General features: G+C 54.9%; 1 protein-coding gene across 2 annotated transcripts in view; it reads left to right on the top strand.

Moving 5' to 3' along the window:
- The window catches only part of KIF26B (kinesin family member 26B), a 561,334-nt gene that overhangs the window by 539,616 nt on the left and 8,968 nt on the right, over window positions 1-12,750 (top strand). For both annotated transcript variants that reach the window (XM_005539602.5, XM_005539606.5), the window contains 2 exons: window positions 3,249-3,411; window positions 4,416-7,821. In XM_005539602.5, the coding sequence (XP_005539659.3) occupies window positions 3,249-3,411; window positions 4,416-7,821 (3,569 nt within the window). The remainder of the gene's footprint in view (window positions 1-3,248; window positions 3,412-4,415; window positions 7,822-12,750) is intronic.

Below are 12,750 nucleotides of genomic sequence, written 5' to 3'. Positions count from 1 at the left end.
TGTATGAACACAACCCAACCGAGCAGAACTCGCCCTCCACTACTCATGTAAGACCTGACTGTGTATGAACACAACCCAACCGAGCAGAACTCGCCCTCCACTACTCATGTAAGACCTGACTGTATGAACACAACCCAACCGAGCAGAACTCGCCCTCCACTACTCATGTAAGACCTGACTGTGTATGAACACAACCCAACCGAGCAGAACTCGCCCTCCACTACTCATGTAAGACCTGACTGTATGATCACAACCCAACCGAGCAGAACTCGCCCTCCACTACTCATGTAAGACCTGACTGTATGAACACAACCCAACCGAGCAGAACTCGCCCTCCACTACTCATGTAAGACCTGACTGTATGAACACAACCCAACCGAGCAGAGCTCGCCCTCCACTACTCATGTAAGACCTGACTGTGTATGAACACAACCCAACCGAGCAGAGCTCGCCCTCCACTACTCATGTAAGACCTGACTGTGTATGAACACAACCCAACCGAGCAGAACTCGCCCTCCACTACTCATGTAAGACCTGACTGTGTATGAACACAACCCAACCGAGCAGAACTCGCCCTCCACTACTCATGTAGGACCTGACTGTGTATGAACACAACCCAACCGAGCAGAACTCGCCCTCCACTACTCATGTAAGACCTGACTGTGTATGAACACAACCCAACCGAGCAGAACTCGCCCTCCACTACTCATGTAAGACCTGACTGTGTATGAACACAACCCAACCGAGCAGAACTCGCCCTCCACTACTCATGTAAGACCTGACTGTGTATGAACACAACCCAACCGAGCAGAACTCGCCCTCCACTACTCATGTAAGACCTGACTGTGTATGAACACAACCCAACCGAGCAGAACTCGCCCTCCACTACTCATGTAAGACCTGACTGTATGATCACAACCCAACCGAGCAGAACTCGCCCTCCACTACTCATGTAAGACCTGACTGTATGAACACAACCCAACCGAGCAGAACTCGCCCTCCACTACTCATGTAAGACCTGACTGTATGAACACAACCCAACCGAGCAGAACTCGCCCTCCACTACTCATGTAAGACCTGACTGTATGAACACAACCCAACCGAGCAGAACTCGCCCTCCACTACTCATGTAAGACCTGACTGTATGAACACAACCCAACCGAGCAGAGCTCGCCCTCCACTACTCATGTAAGACCTGACTGTGTATGAACACAACCCAACCGAGCAGAACTCGCCCTCCACTACTCATGTAAGACCTGACTGTGTATGAACACAACCCAACCGAGCAGAACTCGCCCTCCACTACTCATGTAAGACCTGACTGTGTATGAACACAACCCAACCGAGCAGAACTCGCCCTCCACTACTCATGTAAGACCTGACTGTGTATGAACACAACCCAACCGAGCAGAACTCGCCCTCCACTACTCATGTAAGACCTGACTGTGTATGAACACAACCCAACCGAGCAGAACTCGCCCTCCACTACTCATGTAAGACCTGACTGTATGATCACAACCCAACCGAGCAGAACTCGCCCTCCACTACTCATGTAAGACCTGACTGTATGATCACAACCCAACCGAGCAGAACTCACCCTCCACTACTCATGTAAGACCTGACTGTATGATCACAACCCAACCGAGCAGAACTCGCCCTCCACTACTCATGTAAGACCTGACTGTATGAACACAACCCAACCGAGCAGAACTCGCCCTCCACTACTCATGTAAGACCTGACTGTATGATCACAACCCAGCCGAGCAGAACTCACCCTCCACTGCCCATATGGAAGACAGAGCCCAAGATGCATCCAGGTGCAGTGTCTCTGCAAAAAATGTATTCCAGGAATGGGGTCTGGCTTCCTCGTTGAGTGTGCTGTCCATGAATTTCTGCTAGATAGACAACATTTTGAAGGGATTTAAACGTTCACAGCTCTTGCTCCTCCTCTATACCCCGTACCTCACCACTTTCATCACTGGTCATTTTGCTGGAAGGGAAGCCCTGGTATATTCTTACATTGCTCTGGAACTGAGCCTTAGTGAGCCCAGCGTCTCCAAACTCACACCTTAATTGGTCCCCGATGGGAAGGAAAAGCTATTGCTCTTACCCCACAGTCTTCCCTCCCTGAGGCCAGAAGCAGGTCACGTAAGATGGTCTGCTCTCTGCTGACAGTGGCCTGAGTCTCCCTCAGTGTCTGCTGAGCTGGATCGTCCCTCTCCAGGGAGCTTTGCAGGGGCTGGATGATGAGACATGGACGTGGGACAAATTCCTCTCATCTGGCATCGCAGACACAGCATAGATATATGAGCACGCGGCATGGGAAATAGGCTTCCTCATCCTTCAGGATCAGGGAACGTGCCAGAGATGCAATGACATTTGGCAGCAGTTGAGAGAACGAGTGCTGATGATGAAATAAGCAGAGGCCTTTAAAGGCAAGGCAGGAAAAATGTTGGGACGAGTATAGGAATAGAAAAACAACCATTTTTCCAGGTCAGTTCAAAGACTTAGCAACGCTCCCTGCAAACCCCAGGGCCTCATTATCACCACTCAGGGCAGTGGCCCCACACAGCACCTGCAGAGTCCCCAGAGGAAGCCTTTCCATAGGAAGTGCTGCTTTCTGTTGTGGATTGAGTGACTGGCTGGGCCTCTCTCTCTGTTTCTCCCCTGGTCTTCAGGAATAGGAATGCCTTTTCTTTCACTGCTCCTAGGTGCAAATATGCGAGTTAAGGGACAATGCCAATAAAGTGGCCGCAGCTTCCTGGCTAAAGGAACTGTGCAGGTGTTAAAAACCCATAGATCTTCAATCCAGGCCCCTGGTAGGGAGACTCTTTTTTGTGTGGGATTGTTTGTGTGTGGGAACCCTGGAGAAAGGCCACACGTGCAGTTAGCATGCCGAGTCACCAGTCACAGAGCTGTTTCTCCAGATCCCGTCCTCTCGTTTCTATTCCCAGGCCTCATTATGTGTAATGTCATAGACACACACGCACAGGAACACCCATCACAGCCAGGACAGAAGCGCCAAGGGAGGTGCTTTGCATGAATCCCGTCCTGGAGTTAGAAGCACTTGCTCAGTGCTTGCCAACTACAAATGGCCCCATGCTGGAAAACGATGCTAATTAGTATGCCATTAAAAAGGGGGGGACCACCACCCACAACAAAATGGCCATGTGCAGGCCTGAAGCCCTGCCCTGAGGACCACAGGGAAGCATGGCCGCTAATGCAGCCTAATTCACTTTGTTTGGCAGAGAGAGCAAGCTCGCCATGTTGCTGCGGGAGTCTCTGGGGAACATGAACTGCCGTACCACCATGATCGCACACATCTCGGCCGCGGCCGGGAGCTACGCAGAGACCTTGTCCACCATCCAGATTGCATCGCGAGTCTTGAGGATGAAGAAAAAGAAGACGAAGGTAAGGAGTCACAGTGGGGTGTGGTGGATGAGGGAGTCTTTGGAGCTGTGCCCTGGAACGGAGTCAGAAAAAGCCAAATCAATGTTGCCAATCCCTCAGCATCAGGAGATGCGACTTGGAGCTGACAGCACGTGGCTCAGGGTCCACTTTGGGGCAGGGAAACCTTGGGGCTGATACAAAGTCATGTCCCCTCCCCACACCTGGTGCTGGCCCCGGTCACCCAGCCTGGACCGCTGACCGGAAGCACTTGGTCCGCTTTTAGATTATAAATGGATTGCTACCTCAAGAGGAAAAACACTGGAGGGATGGAAAATACTGTGTTTCTCATGCACTGCCTTGGTCCTGTGTAGATGGAGACTGTGTCCCTCACGGGGTTGGCGCCAGAGTATTCTCAGCTCCCTGCTCTCAGGGCCTCTCCCCTGCTGCATGTCCAGGAGTCATTCCCTGGCTGCTGCTTTTGTCCTGGCAGTCAGTGGTTCCTGGATGATACCGAGTCTGCTAGAAATCACTGGGCTCATTTTCTCAGGCGGAGGCCAAGCCAGGACAGTGGCAGGGTGACCAGTATTTGAGGAAACTGTCGTGATCGCGGCCACTCAGTGGCAGGGGCAGCTGCTGATGTGGGGGCCTTTTTTTCTCCTTCTCCGTTTTGTACCTTTATCTTTAAATAGTGCTTCCTAACCAGTTTCCATGGCACAGGGTGCCAAACACTGGTGACCCAGCAGCCCTTAGCTGGTGAGGCGGGGCCTGGATGGTCACCTCCTTTCCTGAGCAGCTTCTGCTTCCCCAGTGTGCCACACAGGGCTTCCCCTTCCCAAATGCAGCAGTGATGTGAGACTGGGCACGCTGGCATGGCACCCCCTGAGTGGCCCACATGTGGGAGGTCAACCAGGGTGGCCGTCAGTAGCCCGCGTCCAGTCAGGGGCCTCCACCACCTGCCACACACAGCTGGGCTCCCGGGGAAACTGCCATGACAGGGTCGCCACGTTAACTGCTCTCTCTCACAGTACACATCCAGTTCCTCCGGCGGGGAGAGCTCCTGTGAAGAAGGCCGCATGCGCAGGCCCACCCAGCTGAGACCCTTCCACACCAGGGCCACGGTGGACCCCGACTTCCCCATCGCTCACCTGTCCAGCGACCCCGACTACTCCTCCAGCAGCGAGCAGTCCTGCGACACCGTCATCTACATCGGGCCCAACGGCACGGCCCTCTCTGACAAGGAGCTCACCGACAACGAGGGCCCCCCAGACTTTGTCCCTATTGTGCCAGCCCTGCAGAAGACCCGGGGCGACAGCCGGCCTGCAGAGGGAGGAGAGCCTGCAGCCGGCAAGTCAGAAAGGGACTGCCTGAAGTGCAACACGTTCGCTGAGCTGCAGGAGAGGCTGGACTGCATCGACGGCAGCGAGGAGCCCAGCAGGTTTTCTTTTGAAGAAGTGCCTGCTCAGTGTGGGCCAGAGCAGGCAAGCAGAGGCCCCCCGTTAAGCCAAGCAGCTGGGGCAAGCCCACTCTCTGAGTCTGATAAGGAAGATAATGGGTCCGAAGGTCAGCGGACCGACAGAGAAGGCCCAGAAATCCCAGCCTCCAAGATGCAGAGGAGTCACTCACCTGTGCCCACCGCAGCACCCGCCCATAGCCCCAGCCCGGCCTCGCCCAGGAGCATCCCAGGCAGTAGCAGCCAGCAGAGCGCCTCTCCGCTCATGCAGAGCCGCAGCCTCCAGAGCAGCCGGGAGAGCCTGAACTCCTGCGGCTTCGTGGAAGGCAAGCCCAGGCCCATGGGCTCCCCCAGGCTGGGCATCGCCAGCCTGTCCAAGACCTCGGAGTACAAGCCACCCGGCTCTCCTTCCCAGAGATGCAAAGTCTACACCCAGAAGGGGGTCCTACCATCTCCCGCCCCGCTGCCTTCCTCGGGCAAGGATTCTGGCGTGGCGTCTAGTGAGTCCTTGCTGCAGCCCGAGGTGCGTACGCCCCCGGTTGGAATGAGCCCCCAGGTTTTGAAAAAATCCATGTCTGCTGGGAGCGAAGGGTTCCCGGAAACTCCTGTCGATGATGAGCAGCAGGCAGCTACTCCTCCAGAGTCCGAGAAGGAGATCCTGAGCACCACGATGGTGACGGTGCAGCAGCCGCTGGAGCTAAACGGTGAGGATGAGCTGGTGTTCACGCTGGTGGAGGAGCTGACCATCAGCGGGGTCCTGGACAGCGGCCGCCCCGCCAGCATCATCAGCTTCAACAGCGACTGCTCTGTGCAGGCCCTGGCCTCGGGCTCGCGGCCCGTCAGCATCATCAGCAGCATCAGCGAGGACCTAGAGTGCTACTCCGGCATGGCCCCCGTCTCCGAGGTCAGCATCACACAGTTCTTGCCCCTCCCGAAGATGAGCCTGGAGGAGAAGGCCCAGGAGGCAGGGAGCAGACGCTCTTCCATCAGCTCCTGGCTGAGCGAGATGAGTGCGGGCAGTGAGGGGGAGCAGTCGTGCCACAGTTTCATAGCCCAGACGTGTTTTGGGCACGGGGAGGCAATGGCAGAACCCACGTCCTCGGAGTTCGTCAGCGGCATCCAGAACAGCGCTGTGGTGTGCAGAGAGAGGCCCAAGGCCAGCCCCGACAACTTGCTCATCCCATCTGAGATGGGAGATGACTCTTTCAACAAAGCAACCCTCATCAAAGGCTGCAAAATATCCACCCTGGGCAAGGCCATGGTCACCATCTCCAACACGGCCAATCTGAGCAGCTGTGAGGGGTACATCCCCATGAAGACCAACATCACGGTTTACCCCTGCATTGCCGTGAGTCCCCGGAACGTCCAAGAGCCCGAGGCCCCCACTGCCACCCCCAAAGCAGGCCCCATATTAGCCCAGTCCCAGGAGAGTAAGGAAAACAGTAGCAAGAAAGAGATGACATTTGAGGACCCCTGGCTGAAAAGAGAAGAGGAAGTAAAAAAAGAGAATGCTCATCCCAGCGAAGAAGGGATTAGGTGTGAGACTGCCACGGGCGCCTCGAACGCGGAGACCAGAGCTGAGCAGGAGCAGGACAGAAAGCCCAGCCCGGGCGACAGGCTCAGCAGCAGCAGCGGGGAGGTGTCGGCCTCCGCCGTCACTGACAACTTCAGGAGGGTCGCGGACGGGTGTGAGATGGCCCTGCCTGGTTTGGCCACCCAGAGCCCCATGCATCCCAACAAAAGCGTCAAGTCCAGCAGCCTTCCCAGGGCGTTTCAGAAGGCCAGCCGGCAGGAGGAGCCGGACAGCCTCTTCTACTACTGCGCTGCCGAGACCAACGGGGTAGGTGCAGCCTCGGGCGCCCAGCCCTCCAAGGCTACCCTTGAGAGGAAGGTGGCTTCCCCCAAGCACTGTGTCCTGGCTCGGCCCAAAGGGACTCCCCCGTTGCCCCCTGTCCGAAAGTCCAGCCTGGACCAGAAGAACCGGGCCAGCCCTCAGCACAGTGCCAGCAGCAGCGGCACCAGCAGCCCCCTGAACCAACCAGCCGCCTTCCTGGCGGGCCTCCCAGATGAGCCTGGCGGCAAGACGAAGGACGCCAGCAGCAGCAGCAAGCTCTTCAGTGCCAAGCTGGAGCAGCTGGCCAGCAGAACCAACTCCCTGGGCAGGGCGACGGTCAGCCACTACGAATGCCTCTCCCTGGAGCGGGCCGAGAGCCTGTCCTCCGTGAGCTCCCGGCTGCACGCAGGCAAGGACAGCACCATGCCCCGCGCGGGGAGGAGCCTGGGCCGCAGCGCTGGGACCTCGCCCCCCAGCTCTGGGGCCTCCCCCAAGGCCAGCCAGTCCAAGATCTCCGCCGTGAGCAAGCTCCTCCTGACCAGCCCCAAGGCGCGCAGCCTGTCCACCTCCACCACCAAAACCCTCAGCTTCTCCACCAAGTCCCTGCCGCAGGCGGTGGGCCAGAGCTCCAGCTTGCCCCCCGGCGGGAAGCACATGTCCTGGTCCACGCAGTCCCTCAGCAGGAACCGGAGCTCAGGCCTGGCCTCCAAGCTTCCTCTGCGGGCCGTCAATGGGCGCATCTCGGAGCTGCTACAGGGTAGCGCGGGCGCCCGGGGCTTGCAGCTGCGGGCTGGGGCTGGGCCCGAGGCCGAGGAGCGCGGGGCGGCCCTGGCTGAGGACAAGCCCGCGGCCGCGCACCTGCTCCCGTCGCCCTACAGCAAGATCACGCCCCCGCGGAGGCCCCACCGCTGCAGCAGCGGCCACGGCAGCGACAACAGCAGCGTGCTGAGCGGGGAGCTCCCGCCGGCCATGGGGAAGACGGCCCTGTTCTACCACAGCGGCGGCAGCAGCGGCTACGAGAGCATGATGCGGGACAGCGAGGCCACCGGCAGCGCGTCCTCGGCGCAGGACTCCACGAGCGAGAACAGCAGCTCCGTGGGCGGCAGGTGCCGGAGCCTCAAGGCTCCGAAGAAACGTTCCAATCCAGGTAGGCGGCTGGGCACAGGGACGCGGGTGAGGAAGGAGGCGGGTGGGCGAGCTGCCCGAACCCCACTGCCAGGCTGTCCCGTGCCCGTGGGGAGAGGGCGTCCAGGCCTGGCCTCTCCTTTCCCACGGCCCGGCACCCTGCAGGGCTCCACCAGGACATCACCGCGGAGGGTTCCTCTGTGAGAAACTGCCCGACTGAGTGCCGTCATCAGCCTTAGGACCGTGAATCCCTTGGTGCTCAGCAGGGTGGAAAGGCGGGGGCCCTGATGCACACGGCAGCGTGACCCACACCTGCTCGCTATGGGGGAAGCCTGGCTCTTCTGCCTTCCGTTCCCTCACCCCGTGCCCCTCTGCTCCACAACCAAGGATCCTGTGGACTGTTCAGCGCCTGTTGAGGGATCAGGTGAGGGTACCCACCCTCATGACCTAGTGGCTTCAGATGCCCCTTGTGTGAGGTTGGTGGCCTCCAAGACTCTGGCAGTCTCTCTCAGAGATGTGGATAAAGCACAGTTTGTCCCTTTGAAAGTGCAATGGTCGAGGCCCCTCCTCCACCTCCACCCCAAACATACTTGTGGACAGTCACGTTTGCACACCTGCCACAGGGGCTGCCGTGCCCCCCCTCCACACTGCACATACCATGGTACCTGAAATGCATGATTTTGGAGACAGTTTTTGCCATTTCTCTTTTTTTTTTTTTTTTGAGAGAGAGAGACTCACTCTATCGCCCAGGCTGGAGTGCGATGGTGTGATCTTGCCTCACTGCAACCTCTGCTTCCCATGTTCAAGCGATTCTCCTGCTTCAGCCTCCTGAGTGGCTGGGATGACAGGCATGCACCACCATGTCTGGCTACTTTTTCTATCTTTAGTAGAGACGCGGTTTCACCATGTTGGCCAGGCTGGTCTCAAACTCTTGACCTCAAGTGATTCACCCGTCTCAGCCTCCCGAAGTCCTGGGATTACAGGCATGAGCCACTACACCCAGGCAGTCTTTGCCATTTTTAAGAATCTCCTATCAAAAGGCACATACTCCAGAAGAGCTAATATATAAAGCCCACTGACTTGTTAATTAGAGTTTTGGGTGGCACGTGACAGTCAGTTATGATGGGCAAGGAGAAGAGGGCCCAGGTCACAGCTGGTGGCCCTGGAGGTCTTGGGGTAGGTGAAATGAAAGGATGGTAAGGAGAGAAAAAGACAGAGGCAAAAGGTACCAAGAATAACTGAAGCTACTTGAGAATTTTGCCTGGAATCATCTCTGCTCTTAAGTGGCTTCCAAAGAAATTGCCCCTGCTCATTCTTTAGTCTAAGGGCTTAAAAAAACGAAATGAAACTTACGCAGAGCCCCACATGCAATTCTATGCCTTGGCTGAAGCCAGGGCGGCCCGGGTTCCTGCCCTCCTGGCCTGCCCTCTGCCCTCTCACTGCCCTTCTGTGCAACACTAGGCTCTTCACACGCTCTCAGAAGCCAGGTCCCTGCAGGGATCAGTGCCCGCAGCATCTTTGGAAGTAAAAGATGGGGTGAGTGACAGATGTAGGGTCTCCCCTTTCCTACTGCTCCAGCAACTGCCCCACAGGCTTGTTCTGTCAGTCATGGGGTGGCTTCTTCCTGTTCTCCCATCACAGGCGAGCACAAACTCTGGAATGTTCCAACCCAAATGTAAGGGCTGTGGTCAGTGAACATTATAAAACAGTCATCTTCCTAGAATCAAAGAAATCCATCTTAAGGGACCATGTAGGTATGCAGATGTAGTTTTATGATATGGACAGCCCCATCTGCTCACCTCATCACAGATGACAGAGCTTGGCCATGGGGATGTTAGGCTGTAAGCATGGTAGGGAATCATCGTGGCTGTCAGTACCTTGACGTCTATTATTTGCCAGGTGGGGTTCTTCAGTCTTTGATGCTCTTTGACTCTGCTTCACTTCACCCCTCCATCGCAGAGACAGCACTTGGAGCAGAACCCCATTTAAGACAAGTTGAAAAGGCAGAGCCATTCCATGTGACATAGTGGCTGCTGTGTCTTATGGCCAGGGCCAAGGGCTTGAAACGTATTGATAGTAGTAAAAATAACAAGCAGGAAAGCAGCTGCCGGCCTTCCCAGTACCTGGTTAATGAACACTTGTTATTCTAATCCACGCAGGCTTGGTCTTCAAAGTCCAGACGATGTGTGGCCACATGGCCACGTATGTTTCAGTGTCCCACAGTGCTTTCATGCACTCAAATTTACTGTCTTGTTTCTACCAGTCCATTTCATTATTTCCGTGGCTTTCACAGGTTTTTTTTTTTTTTTTTTTTCAAGACTTTTATTTTTTGGTTTGGCGGTTACACTGGAGTGAAGAGGAAGAAAAAAAGCTGCTTGACGAGCAGGCAGCAGGCTCCGCGTATGCCCTTGCTCTGGGCTAAGTGCTTTCGTAAATGCTGTCCTCTAGGAGTCTCTGGTTAGGTAAGGCTATTGGAGGAAAACGGTGTAAAATTAAAATGCCAGGGCAGGTGCTAGAAATGGGATTTCACGTGGAGTGCCAAGAGAAGACCTTTGTCATGAGCTGCTGTAGATCCAGGCTCCATGATGGATGTGGCAGTGGAGACGTGCTCGTTTCAGGTTAGGTGACCTTGTCTTGCTTATTTATGATTATTATTAAGAGAAACGGTGGCTGTCAGACGTGATCAGCATAAATCAAGAGCAACTTCTTTAAGAGAAGCTATAAAACTCCTCCAAGGAGATTCCTAACTAGTGGCTGGAGTTCACAATTATGAGAGGCGTTGGAACCAGAGAGGGACACCTTTTGTCTGAGACGGCTTATTTCCTTAGTAAAAACGAACTGGAATGATGGGGAGAATAACCTGGACCTCTCTGATTCCTTCGTAGGATGTGTAACAGCAGGAACGACCAGACATCACAATGGTTCGTTCTTGTCTTCTCATTCTTGGAGGTCCCTGTTGCTGCGTGTGCACGGGATTGGGCTTGTTCCATCGGCCACAGCAGGGTGCAGTGAATTCAGTTAGAAAGCAGGAGACTTAGGATCTTGAGCTGTGTGACCTTTGGGGAATCACTGTCCTCTTTGAGCTTCAGTTTCCTCATATGCAAGTCAAACGAGAGGATTGGTAGATAATACCATGGTCTCTGAGCTGCCCACATCATAGGAGACTATGCAGATAAGTGTAATAATATTGATGGTCATGTGATGTCTTTTCCTTAGAGCAATCTGTAGTCGGTGGGATTTATTTTCAGTTGTTAAACGTTGACCAGGTGTCTTCTGTGCTCTTAGAGCTTGGTGATGTGGAAGTTTCTGGTGTGTGGGTGGAGGTGGAGGCAGCCGACACAGGGGACAAGGCCACCGTAAGAAGTTTGTCATCTAATTGGAGAGAAAGGGTGAAAAGCATGGAATAGAGAACAGTGAACTGAGTGCACTGCCAGATGCTGAGAGGGGAAGTGAAGACCCAAGTGGAGAGAGCATTTAGACAAAGCAGGATCCTGCAAAAGGCAGAGGCTGCAGAGAAACGTTGGGATTGAGCTTGGTCCGGGAAGGTGCTTACAGCGGGATAGGCAGAGAGGGTGCAGGGCACTGAGGCTGAGGCAGGAATGGGACCACAAGCTCCCAGCAGCAAGAGCCTGGCCTGTGGGCAACACAGTAAGAATAACTCAAGCAAGGGATAGTCCCAACAAGTAGAGCAAGACACTGGGAAACATAAGCCCAGATCAAGTCACACCTGGAACATCTGGGAACTACAAGAACAGTACACATTATATTCTACATAGTTCTATAAGAAGATACAACATATTATTGTAGGTGGCAGTGGGGAGTCATTGCAGGCTCTTGACCAACGAAGTGATAAGGTGAGAGAAATGATGTTGCTTTGATTGATAGATTTTCATTGCTCCATCCACAGTTCCTTGCCAGCCCCTCTATGGTCAGCACCATGAAATTGCGTATAGCCCAGAGCCAAGAATGAGCCCAGGTGGGGAGGGAATGTGTGTCCTGGCCAGTGCGCATGGCAGCAGCTGAGGGTGTCAATCCGTGATACACAGTTGATGCCATAATTGCACCAGCCGAGCCCCCTACCCTGAGCCCCCAATCCTCGCACTCCCCGGTCCCCATCATCCATTATATGTTATGTCAATTCTCTCGTCTTCCTCCAGTCCCTGACATTGCACCCTCATCCTGGTGTGTTACTTCCTCGGACTCTTTCCCTTGCTTTCCTTTTCTTGGACTGGATGGGGAAGTCTGACCGGTAGATGAGCGCCTTGGCCTGAATTGAATTCATTCCCACCGCAGGGAGGCTCGGCACCAGAAAAGCCCTGCAGGGAGGGAGGGAGGGTCTGCCTGAAGAGAAGCTCCACAGGGAGGCATGGTGCTTTGGAATGCCCCAGACCTTGACCTGCCTGGACGTGAGCAAGGCCTGTTCTACACTTGACTCAGCCTGCTTGGTGCTGAGCACTGGGCTGGTGTCGGTTACCGTTGGATATTATTGATTGATTCATTGATGGGCTGGCTGCTTGGTTGGCAGTATAGTCCTAGAAGTTTGCTCATATTTTTTTTCCTGTGTATTTCTCGTATCTTGTTCTGCTGGTGGTGCTTTAAGTGCTGAGTCTAATCTGCTACTTTATTTGTCATTCTAAGCATCAGACACTGCCTTTCTGTTGGTGCTGAGTCAACATTACTGACTGATGGGCCTGTCTTGTGAGTTGTGACTTGCACCTGTAGTGAATTGAGCTACCAGCTTCAGTTCCCAGAGTGCTGCACAAAAACTTGTGACTAATTGCTCCTCACCAAGGCCCGAGGGCACCGTGGTTTGCTCTGCCAACCTCTCGTGTTCATTTGGTTCTCAGGCACATCCTGGTTTTAAAAAATTCTAGCAGCACAGTGGTCACCGGCGTAATGAAAATCAGAGGAAGGCAAGCCGCTTGCTGTCAGAGTTCAGATTTCCAGAATG

The sequence above is a fragment of the Macaca fascicularis genome, chromosome 1, assembly GCF_037993035.2.
Source record: "Macaca fascicularis isolate 582-1 chromosome 1, T2T-MFA8v1.1".
In the NCBI taxonomy this organism is placed as follows: Eukaryota; Metazoa; Chordata; class Mammalia; order Primates; family Cercopithecidae; genus Macaca; species Macaca fascicularis.
This window is presented reverse-complemented; position numbering and strand designations above follow the sequence as displayed.